This window comes from Bufo gargarizans, chromosome 2 (genome assembly GCF_014858855.1).
Source record: "Bufo gargarizans isolate SCDJY-AF-19 chromosome 2, ASM1485885v1, whole genome shotgun sequence".
NCBI lineage: Eukaryota > Metazoa > Chordata > Amphibia > Anura > Bufonidae > Bufo > Bufo gargarizans.
In genome coordinates, this window is record NC_058081.1 from 163,918,250 (window position 1) to 163,931,292 (window position 13,043).

General features: G+C 38.2%; 1 protein-coding gene across 2 annotated transcripts in view; it reads right to left on the reverse strand.

Moving 5' to 3' along the window:
- Positions 1–4,004: 4,004 nt before the first annotated feature.
- ONECUT1 (one cut homeobox 1) overlaps positions 4,005–13,043 on the reverse strand; it is a 38,887-nt gene continuing 29,848 nt past the window's right edge. The window contains exons 2-3 of one of the 2 annotated variants that reach the window (XM_044283279.1): positions 11,489–11,593; positions 4,005–4,344 (exon numbers count right to left, since the gene is read on the reverse strand). In XM_044283279.1, the coding sequence (XP_044139214.1) occupies positions 4,058–4,344; positions 11,489–11,593 (392 nt within the window). In that variant the 3' untranslated portion in view covers positions 4,005–4,057. The remainder of the gene's footprint in view (positions 4,345–11,488; positions 11,594–13,043) is intronic. The other variant, XM_044283278.1, reaches the window with a different exon arrangement.

Consider the following 13,043-nt stretch of genomic DNA (forward strand, 5'->3'; position numbering starts at 1 on the left):
TTTATGCAGTACTGACAAAGAAAATTACATGTTGAAGCAACAAAAAAAACACAAAAACGTACATCCCCTGAAAATGTAGAGAGGAATTAACATCTAAGTAGTAGATCTGACTGTGTCCATTTGTTTTTCATAAATGCAAAATGTCATGTGCCGCTTAACATTTCAAAGGTTTTGACATAAACATAACTGAGACCCAAAATGACCCATTCTTGTAATAGATCACAAAACATTAGAGGCTTTGTCCTGAGGTCCAAATAATGCCTTATGGTAGGATGAATTTTAGTTTGTGACTATCATCGGGCCTCCTTCTCACTTGTAAGATCACACAATGTTTTTAAATGGTTTTCTCAAAAAAAAAATTGCTTCTGCAACTAGATATTGACGTTCTAGTTTGATATTAGGGCTCTTTCTCACCGCATCTTTTGTTTCAGTTAAAGTGAACAGGTTTTACTCAACCAACGAAGTTAAGGCTACATTCACATCTGTGGTTACTATTCCAACATTCTCTTGGGGCATAGGTGCAGAATACAGTAATTACTATATCTTGCATATGTCATCGCCCCACTTCACCTAATTGATCCCATTCACTATAATGGGGCCCACCAGGTTTCCGCCATGAATATCATTTTTCTGCCAGACAAATCCCGTGCCATTATAACAGCAAATGTGGATATAGCCTAATTGATACTTAGGCTTCTATGGAAAAAAACTGAAGCCAAAAGTGTTGGAACTGATCCAGTTTGTCCAAATGAAACTGATTCTATGCCTGAAACATAAAAATGTGATGTGAAAGAGGCTTTAGATATAGCACCCCCATTAGGTGGAAGTTCATATAATGTGTTCAGCTTCCGGCAAATTAAACCATAATTAGGGTAAATTCACACACGGCATATTTGTTGCAGAAATTTCTTTCACTGAATAGGTCTGAATACATCGGAACAGATCTTGCAGAATTCCATGTGCATGCTGGCAAAACCAACCTCGCCCACGTGTTTGGATTGGATTTTCAGTTGCAGAAATTTCTACGACAGATCTACTGTGTAAGAATATACCCTAAAATGGGGCCCTTCAGGAGTTTAAAATATATGGGAAAAAGGAAATGCAATATACTATATCAATAAGGACAACCATGCACGTATAGCCCTGGCAGAGTGTTTAAGGCTGTGTTCACACACTGCAGTTGAATTGTTTTTGTTACGATCTTTACAAAATTGTAGCAAAAACACTATGGTTTTGTGAATCTGCACAATTTTTCCACTGCACCTGCAACTCAATTGCAACATGTGAACTTTACAGTTGTTCTCTGAAGCTACAAGTCCTGCCACAAGACTCTGTTAGAGATCATTGCACACAAATTAAATGAAATTCATTTTATAAGCAAATAAATGATTTGTGTCTTGTTCTATATATATGTATATCCTACATTTTATATGTAATATATATATATATATATATATATATATATATTCTACAACATTGTTTACAATTCCTGAAGAAGCCCCAAAGTGAAGAAAATGGCAGATCTGAAACATGATGATGTACATTAGGAAGCTTTTGTTTTATCTTTCTGATAGATTTTTATTAAATGTTACATACTTGGACCTGGACAACCCCTTTAAGGAAATATTTCTGTGTATGGAGTACAGAGGAGGGATACATGCGTATTTACAGCATGGAATAGTTACCATTGTGCACGAGTAAAGGATGTTTGGAAACTGCATACCAGTAGAACCTCATTGCTATTTGACATATCTCTTTGGTATCAGCAATGGATTTACTGGTTTCGCAACAAAACATTTACACTAGAAACTAGGCCATTGTTAGAAAACTGCAAAAATATCAACTGATTTATTTTTTAAAGTCTATGATTTTATAAATGTGCAACTCTAGCGGTCTTTGGAATTAGATATGAAAATTGTCACTGAAACAAAACTGGTTGTTGGACTTCATGTTACAATGGAAAGGTCTAATCTGGGCCTACTAATTCATAGCGCTTTTCATTAAGGGGAATTGCATAAGGCAATAATATGATACCTTGAGGATGGCAAGTAAAAAATAGAAAAAGGCCTCTCTACGTTTTTTGTTAACCAAAATAAACAATAAATAACTGGTTTTACAAACATTAGTCAACCGGTTATCATCAAGTCATCAAGATGCCACCACCTAGTGATCACCCAATGAAGTATAGGCTGTCAAAAGCTATTCAAATCAATGTATAGGAGGTGTAGGCAACCAGTGAGTATGCTGCAGTTGTGTAACCTATCTTGCACACCATGCCACGACCAAGCTCATTGGCTGTCTAAGCCTGCTATGTAGAGGAAGTAAAAAATAGAAGGCGACTCTTTAACAGATACTACAAGTCTTTGGTTTGTTGTCACTGCTCTTTGGATACTTCTAGAGGATGATTAAAATTCAGAAATTCTTGAAATACGAGCACAAATTTACAGATGCATTCCTGTTGTTGAAGGGTACTACACTACCCTTGGTCTTGCAACAAGAAACCAGAAAACCACCCAAAAATTCTCAGCTTGATACTATTGAGGGTGACCGATTTATATTGTTATATATGCTATTATGTGGCAATTAAGGATGTAGGGATTGATGGCATTGGGACAAACCATTGGATTTTCGGGGTGTTTGATACTTATGACCTTTCCTTAGAATAGGTCATGATTATCAGATCAGTGAGGGCCTGACATCCAGCTTCCTCGCCAGTTTTGAGCGGTTTACCAAGGACAGCGCAATCCATTGGATAGTGGCTGTGATTGGTATTGCAACTCAGCCCCATTCACTTGAATCTGACACTGAGCTGTGTCTAGGCCATGTGACCAATGAACATGACTTCACAGGCCTAGGACAAGGCTCTTCCAACGGCTAATCAGCGTGGGTATCAGGAGTCGGAACCCCACCGTCAGATATTGACCTATACTGAGGATAGATCATCAATATCAAACATCTGGAAACCCCTTCAACTGATTCTTAGTGGAGTGGGTTATAAAGCCTGATACAGGAAATGGAAATATTTGAAAGACCACATACCCATACACAAACACACGCATACAAACCTACTCACACATACACCAGATATACAAAGAGCTGGACTGTGGCATGTGGGTAAAAAATATTAGACAAACTGAAAATATTTGTGCTCGAGCAGATCGTAGCCTCAAATAACTACAATGAGAAACACATCCCTATTATTTGGTTTCCTTATAAATAACAGTCCTGGTTATAATGAATGCTTGTGAGTTTTCATTTTTCTCTAGTAAGAAATTAGAATTGTTTATACCTACACTTCTTCATACAACATTATGTAAAAATATCACTGGAATATTAAAATCACTGGAATAAAACACCTGGACTACTATTCTAAACATGTTCTTTGGTATGTTGCACTTGTGGGAGAGGTTGTGTCACTATTTTCGGACGAACTCTTAACAAACAAAGAGAATGCACAGGTCTAGGTGCCATTCAGTCATTTGAAAACCCTCTAGGCTCAAACGACACCATTACAACTCCGTTCCAATGAACTCAAGACGACTTGTAGGTCACACCATATCCCAACCTGTAGACAAGTTATGACCACGTTCGTTACCACTGGATTGTATACAGTACTGATACAATATACACCTTCATGTTTCAATGTGTGGTGGCAATGAAAACCCATATCAGAAAAAGTCCATTCAATGACAAGAGATCACAATGCTCCAAACCACCAGACGGCAAACTACAGTGAAGGTGGAAATGATGATTGAAGGTGTAAGGCCAGTGGGATTTTGTATCATCATCATTAGCAGTATTTTTTTTATTTATTTTTTTTGCAAGTCGTTCTCCTGAAAAATGTCTTAAGAAGAAAAGTTCACTATACAGGAGAATTGAGTCTTTGGTTTCTTTGGATTTATAAATAATTTTGGTTTGAAATAGTCTTGAAAGTATAAACCTGCTTTTGTGAGGTCTTTGTCCTTTGTATTAAAGCTTTTCCACCGAGGTTGTAGTTTCTTTTTTCTTTTTACATTTTTATTTTTTTTTGGTGTTTTTTTGTTGTTTTTTTTTTCCTTCATGCTTTGGTACAAGTGCTTGATGAAGATGATGTATTTCCCGAGCTGCCCTCATCTTGCCACTTATCTAGACTCCTTCTGCGAGCATTCATGAAGAAGTTGCTGACTGTGCTGAGCTCCAAGCCAAGCTGCTGGGAAATAGTGATCTGTAACTCTTTGGATGGACGCTTATTTTCTTTAAATATTGCATGTAGAGTCCTCCGTTGGACATCTGTGAAGACCAACCTTGGTTTCTTTGGTGTATTCCCTCTGTCTTTAACATGATCTTGTTCTTTTCGTTTACATGCTGATAAATGCAAATAAAAGCAAGACAAAGAGAAAGAGAGAGAAAGAGAAAAAAAGATATAACTACCAGTCTTAAATGATTACATGCATTCAATTACAAATATAGCACCTTATATGAAGGCTTGTAACATGTCGCCTACAGATATCACATTAGTCTTTCCTCTTTATACCGATGCATGGTCATTAAATAGGCAGAAACATGGAGATAAGAGAGGAAGAGAAGAAAAATAGTTGCCCTGTTCAATTCTGCTGATCCAAAACCTAAATGCAAGTGGGACCTCTAGTACTTGTAAAGCCTCATCCACATTTGAGTTTTTCACTGACGTGTGCTGTCCGCATTTTCTTTGGACAGAACATGTACCCATTGATTTAAATGTGTCTGTTCACATTTTATGTATTTTTTTAATGACTGTGGGCCAGTAAAAAATTCAGGGAGATATGCGCAACTTTTTATCCGTAATGCGGACCAAGCATGTCTATTGAAGTCCATAGGACCGTGAAAATCACAGACACAACATGGATGTGTCCGTGTTGCGTCTGTTTTTCGCTGAAGACTGATAAGCGATTCTTTGGAAATATATTTTCAGCTGAGCAACATCCATGAACTACGCATGACACACGGATGGTAAAAACGGACACATGGATCCTTCACGGACATCTTCACTGATGAAACACATACGCTTTTTTGTGGAAATGTGGATGAGGCCTAAATATCAGATTTGCCTTTAGCTGGCAATTTATGGAGGCATCTGGTGTCACACACATCTAAGGGAACATGGGTCTGACAAACAGGCAATGACCTGCTGCTTTAAAGAGCATCTGTCAGCAGGACCAAGCCTATTAAGCAAGGCATACTGCCTGTTAGGGTTAGTTTTGGGGTTGATCCTGCTGATTAAAATGATGCATGTCTTGTGAAAATCAGTTACAGCATTCCTAAGAAAAAAAAGGCTTTTACTCTTTATGCAAGTGAGGACTTCAGTGCACAGAGGGTGGGGCTTATCCCCTCAGTGCACTGAGTGCTGACCACGCCCCTCAGGGCACTGAAATCCTCACTCAAGAATAAAAGTCTTCTCTCCCGGGAGCGCCACAACAGATTTTAACAAAAGAGGCATCATTGTAATCAGCTGCCTCAACCCTACCAGATAGTATACCTGGATTAATAGGATTGATCCTGCTGCTAAATGCTCTTTAAATATTCTTCACTCATAAAGTCTTTGCACTGGGACAACCAGTGACCTCAAGTAATGGAGTCCCATCTGACAACAGTTTACCGCAATGTCAGAGATATACTATGTAACCTACTAGAACAGAAGCTGTTACAGAAACACAAAATATCTGGGACAACTACAGCAGCCAAATAAAAACCATCTGCTAATACCATATGTAATCCAGACTGGAACTAAGTTGCTTTATTTTTGTATTTCTTTCTGTTTTATTAAGAGAAATGTCTTAGGCTTTCAGATGATTACCAAAGGTTAAAGTTTCTTCCGCCTTTCAGATCAGTAATTAACATTCCAAATTGTCTTAGGAACACAAACATGGCAAACACTGGGCGAACGTTCACCCATGTTATGCTTTATCTAAAGCTCTGATCGGATATTTGCTCTGTAATACAAGTGGAAGACTTTTGCAACTCGGTATACTTCTTTCTATTTTAGCACTTAAGCCAGTTTATGTGTAGTAATATTATGGAATTATGGCTGCTACGTTTCTGTAACATAGTTTTAATAGCCACTGACTAAACTTGGAGCAAAGTCAACTCAGATAGCTTGAAATAATATTCCATTCCTCTTGTATCTTTTGTTTAAGTAAGATTAATCAGCTAATAAGCACATAGTGACCTATCTCATCTGTGATAAGGAGGCGCCTCTTGGATTGTATTGCTGGTAGCAGTTGGGTCCAAGAGCTACCTATTATCAGAGCAGTGTCTGTGACTATATATTACCCTGTAACATAAGCCATATAGTTTGCTGACAGCACGTCATACTCTAAAGACTGTATGTCTGCCAAGTTATCTTTAAGAATAATCAATATGACAAATCAATAGACAACGCCAATAATTCATATATAATAATAGCCTAACAAATTTTGGCCCAGTATCTACATAACCATTATCAGCCCACAAAGAGCGATAGTAAAACCTATTTAAAGGAGCACAAAGTTCATTCTCTCGAATGCTACAATTCTCAGTTGCTCCTAATTTGTTCAATTGCTTAAAACTTTCAGGGGTTTGCCCATGAACACGTATCACCAATTCTCAGGATACTTGATAATTGTATACTGTCCTGCGGTCCAACTGCTGGGATCCCTACTGGTCAGACCCCTGTTTCAATGCAGCGATGGTTATGACTGTGCACTGCTGCTCCATTCGTTGTCTATGGGGCTGATACAGATAACGTAGTGACGTACTTAGACTAGTTTCAAATCTGCGGAAGAGCTCTCCAGTAGGCATGTTCCAGCAGAGAGCAGCCTGCCAGAGTTCTCCGGATGCTGCTGTCTTCCCACTAGACCCCATTGCCTATAATCGGATCTGGCCGCTACCTGGCAAATATGCCGTGAATTGGCCAGACAAAAACCGCATTCCCAGCATTCTGTGCCGGAACAGCCTTGCCGAAAAGCACAGCCCCACATGTGAAACTAGCCTTAGCATTCTCTGTCAGCGTGCTTAACTACTGCTCCATATTTCCGTCAGTGTGCTTGAACACTGATCCAACAGGGGATTTGAGACTCCCCGTTTCTTTTAATTGTAGTGTCCCAGCAGTCAGACCCCCCCAGTGATCGTACATTTAACAGGTATCCTGTAGATAAATTTTGTTAAAAGTCCAAGAAAAAAATAAAGTAAAATTGTCAGATAAATCATTGTTCAGCTCGCTGTCATCACACCCGACCAAACCATTAGGGGGATTGTCCACAATTACAAAAAAAAAACTTTTCTTTCAAGAAACAGAATCCATGGGCCGTATCTGGTATTGCAGATGTGAATGGAGCTGAGCTGCAATACCAGACACAGCCTATAGGCAAGAGTGGTGCTGTTTCTTGAAAACAAAAGTAGACCTCTCTTCTAATCCTGGACAAACCCATTTAACATGGATGTTCACTACAGCTACAGTACAGCTGTATGTTACTTCAGTAAAGTAGAGGTGCGGAGGCAACACTCTCCATGGACGCTATATAAATGGAGGGGATCCATTAACCCATGGGTAGGTAAGAACCATATTCGGCCATGTATTGTGCCTAGTATTTGATTGATCTTCAGAGTATCAGGGATGGCTCCACAGTTTATCTGTGCTATCTGCTTTTCTTTGTGCTGAACTGAGCTCCCCTTGTCATATACAATACACAATGTGCTTCATGTGCCAAGATCTGAACTTTCCTGATTGCTTCCTCTTCTGCCGGGCCAGCAGCTTGGTACGTATATATGGCGCCGTCTGCTTACTCTCCTATTGATTTTTTTCATGCAACTTACTTTCCACTTGTACATTACACAACTCTAAAACCAACCTGCTCACCTAAAAACCATAATGAGTCAGTAGAATGAATGTCAACAGATATCCAAGCTAGTAATATCCGTGGATATACAATGCATAGCTGACTCTGCCTTGATGTCTACAAAGCGATGATGGGATGAAGGGCAGTAGACATGAATTATACATCTAGAAGAGGCGAATTCGGTGCCATTGTTTCTTTCACATTGTCATTAAGATAAAAGTGCTATCAATTTTTCTGCCATGGAGGTAATATACAGTACAAGTATAAGTACAACTAATCTGCAGAACCCAGCAAGAAAGATAGATATAATACAGATGACAGATAGATAGAATACAAATACTAGAAAAAATATAGATATTCGGTAGATTAGTACAGATATTAGATAGACGGAGTCTACTAGATCAAGCAAAAACAGAGGATGGAGAATTCAGAAAGAAGAATTAGAGCACTTGCTGGGTTTGGGACCGCCCGCTGGGCACTTACAAGCTCATTTGCCCATGGGAATGAAATACTTTTTTCCCTGAAAATCTGACTGTATCACAAAAGTATGTTTCTACATGTGTTAAGTGCCCTACTCCGTGCTGTAATTGTTGTATTAGGCATAATTGACCTGACAGACTCACTTTTAGGCCTCTTGCACACGACCATATGGCTTTTTCATACATTTGCAGTCCGCAAAAAACGGATCCGCAAAACATTTTGTGGAACGGAACAGCTGGCCTATCCTTGTCCGTTATGCTGACAATAATCCTTGTCCGTTATGCTGACAATAATAGGACATGTTCTATTTTTGAATGGAACGGAAATACGGAAACGGAAGGCATACGGAGTAACTTCCTTTTTTTGCGGATCCATTGAAATGAATGGTTCTGTATACGGTCCGTATACGGAACGCAAAAAATGGAAAGTAAGCAGAAAAAAAAAAACATTTGTGTGCAAGTGGTCTTAGGCTGCATCCTGATTTACAATTTGTGAATTAAAGAAGCTCTAATTGTTGCAACTAAACTACCTTAATGAGCACATTTGTGACTTCATCAATATTTGCTTTAAGTAGGACAGTTTTACTGCATTCTCAAAGTAGAAATGACCTATTTACCTATAGGCTGTGCTGTTGGACTGTCACTGAAATGTAAAGAAGATTAGACATGTATTTTCATTATCTATCTATCTAATCTGTATCTGTCAGTCTATCTATCTATCTATCTATCTATCTATCCAATATGTATCTATCAGTCTATCTATCTATCTATCTACTTTTCTCATATCTACTTATCTATTTATCCACCTCATATCTACATATCCACTTATTTATATCCTATCTGCCTATCCACCTATCTATTCCATACCTATCTGTCTATCTGTACTTTATCAACCTGCCATTTACCTTGTAGATTTTAGGGCTTTAGGAATAAATGACATTTAAGAAAGATACTGCAAATGATTATGTACTATCATGTTTTAAGCAGCACTGGAATACTGACTAGATTTTTTACTTTATTACATGTAAAGTATTGTAAACTGTACAGACCATATATACAGGTGAAACTCTAAAAATTAGAATATCGTGCAAAAGTCCATTTATTTCAGTAATGCAGCTTAAAATTAGAATTTTGTGAAAAGGTTCAGTATTCTAGGCTCAAAGTGTCACCCTCTAGTCAGCTAATAACCCATACCCCCTGAGCAAAGGGGACCTGAGATTGTGACTTTGGGGTTTTCATAAGTTATAAGCCATAATCATCCAAATTATACCAAATAAAGGCCTGAAATATCTCGCTTTACATGTAATGAGTCTCATATGTTAGTTTCACCTTTTACGTTGCATTACTGAAATAAATAAACTTTGCATGATATTCAAATTTTTCGAGTTTTACCTGTATGTGTGATATAAATGGTATATTATTATGATTTTATATTTTTATTACTGTATAGAAAATGCATTGTCCTCTTATTTCTTGCTTGACTTTTGACAGATAATGAATATTATATTTCAGACATAAACAGATGTATTAGAACTACATGTATGTATGAAAACTAGCACAAATGGAGGTTGAAGAATTGCTCATAGCAAACCAATCTGCAGCTTCCTTCATCAGTCTGGAACCTAATAGCTCAGGACACCTCCAGCTCTTGTAGTTGGATGCATGGACCAGCTATACATGAGATTGATATGTGACGTTTGCATTTTAATTAATATATTTGCGGACATTTCTAAACTATTATGTTGCTTTACTTGTTCTTAGGGTACAAATGATCTAAAAAAGTTCTCACATTTTTTCTCAGTTCATTTCATGAGTTTTTAGAGCAGGAGTGGTCTTTCCAGCTACAAAAAGTCCCCTCTTGAAAGGCTATATCTATGACTTATATATTACCTGGACTAGAGCAGTTGTCTATAAAGACCAATGAGATTCTAACTTTAACGAATATATTAAAGATGTTCTGTGCTTTTGACAATTGATGCTTGTCAGCAGGGCCCCATGACAATGAACCTATCACAAAAAGGCACCCTGCTGTGAGACTGAGTAATCACTGGTAATCTGTCGGAAAACCCGGAAGTGTTCAGTTTTCCTGACTCGCCATTACACAGTGCCTATTTAAATGAATGTGTTTTCTGAGTAATACAGGACAGAACAGGTCCTCCAGAGTAAAGAGACACTCTTTGTAACTGGGCTCTACTAATGCCAAGAATTGAGGATCCAGCATAGAAGACTTCTAGTAATTCAGGATGCCGTGGTAGGGTTTCCTTGGGATAGGTCATCAATATCTGATCTGTGGGGGTCCAACTCCTGGCACCAATCAACTGTTTGAATAGACCTCATATTCTTCAGTCACATGGCCTAGGCATAATTCAGTCTTATTCAAGTGAACGGGGCTAAGCTGCAATACCAAGCACAGCTGCTATCCAATGTACTGTACTGTGCTTAGTGCTAGGAAGAGGCCGTAGAACTCACCAGAGTACCACAGCATCTTAAAATGTCTGATCAGTGGCAGTGCCAGGTGTTGGACGTCTACTGATCTTGCGCACAGGTCATCAATATTTTCCTCCTGGAAAACCAGTTTAAATAACTGTTATATTGTACTATACTATAGTTTAATGATACTGCTATTTTCATGTACAGGATGGAAATGTAAATTGGTCTTCATGCAGTTAAAAGCTATGCATTAATGTTCCTGACATATGTTCAAACATTGGTAGTTGGGCAAAATTCAACTGGTAGTTACAGACATATATGCAAACTATGTAAGTGTGAACCATATATACATACATATTAACAATTATGGTATTGCTGTTACTGCTGTGCATATCACTTACTTTTTTCCATGATTTCCTATTGCCACTGTATGCATGTAGCATTAAATAGGATAGTATAATGGGGGTCTTACTATAAACAGCATACACTGGTTTTCAGTGAATGAACCAGATTCATGCACTGTAATGCAGTTTCCACCCCAGATGTGTTAAGTCTAATAATGCCAGTATTTTTTTACCTATATATCGTACTGACACTGGACCTACCATGGTCTTAGGCTGTAGGTCTTCACAGTAATCACATATTTGGTGCATTTTCTTTGTAGGTAAAAAAAAAAAAAGAACAAAAAGAAAAAAAAAAACAGGCTGTTTGGAATTTCTCCTGAAGAAATGCAGTATATATACTCACACAAGTGATTAGACTGGGTGCTTTGAGATGGGTAGCCGATTTTAACCAGGGAGTCTGCAGGCAACTGTCCAGAGTGCTGGAATACCGGATCGGCTGGTACCAAAGCTAGTTTAGTAAAGACATTAGATCATGTAAATGATAATAGACTCCACCTTTTTGCAACACATCAATGAAATCACTTTGTTATATAATGTAAATATTAGAAACAATAGTCACCATATAAATAAATGTTAAATGACATCAACGTAAAGAAAGGCATGCGATTTCATCAAGTGAAAAGTGATGAGGCGAGTGATGGAAACAAGGGTCATGTATGAAACTAGTCCACAGAAGGAACACTAGTGTTGTCCAGATTAACTTAGAGCCAGAGTTTCTACTCGTTCTCACAAAATGGTAGAACCTAATGGACAGCACCAGTACTCTTACCTGCCTGCACTAGTTCTTATACATACGGGCCAATGTATTATGTGATCTGGAGCAGCATAAATGTGGGAGAGGGCAGAGGCATGACGTAGGCTTAAGGCATCATTGTAGGAGCAAACATAATTAGTTGCCAGTGAATCTGGCAGAAAATATGTGGTCAATAAAGAGAGACTATATGATTAGCACGGGAGGGAAATAAAAAAATATAGATGCCATATTCAATGGGGCTTTGAGATGGAATGCGTAAAACATTATGTTTGGCATAAATGCTAAGTTAATGTACAAAGTGCCTTGCATGCTAATGGAAAATACAGCTTTGAATTATAATGGGCAATAAATTCTCCTTGTTATACCAATGGTAATTTGAATTTAGTTATGGAAAATGATTTAAAATCTGAACATTGATGAGCACATGCACATTACAAAAAGTGCAAGTTGTTGACTTTGAATAAATCGCTCCCAAGTGTGAAATCAACCCTCAAATGCCCATAGTTTATAGACGCCAGTGGTGGATTGTAGCTTTGCACAATGCCAACTTACACTTGATTAGGGAGTTTGTTTCATAAAGGGAATATTGCAGGCAAAGAGATTATGCAATTTTTTTCCAAATTTTTCCTCTAAAGACATAAAAATTCTACTCACTCATTAGGCCCTATTGATAAATATGTATAGAACAATCTTCCTATGCTCAGATTTAGAGGGTCATTTATTAAAACTTGTGTTTTAGACGCCAGTCTTAATAAAGCCCTGCGTTGGAGGTCGATCCACTGAAGTTATGAAGAGGCGCCAGCCTCTACATAACTTCAGCTGATTCACTGCCACTTACAAATGTAAGACAGCTTCCTTACTGTCTTAAATTTAGACCCTTTTCTACGCCTAAAACAGGGGTAGAAAATGGTAAATGAGATGGGCCTGCCGGCCCATCCTCTTCCCGCCCACGCCATGCTTTTTTAGACCTGGTGTGAGCGGGGAAAAGTTGCAGATTGCAGATTTGCTCCATAAGTAAAAATCATAGGGCCCAATAGAAAAATCCAGAATGGGCTCCCTCCTACTGGACTCTGAACTGAACAGTAGTAATACAAACAGCAGTATAACTACTATTACCTGAGCCAGGAATGGATACTAGTGTCAT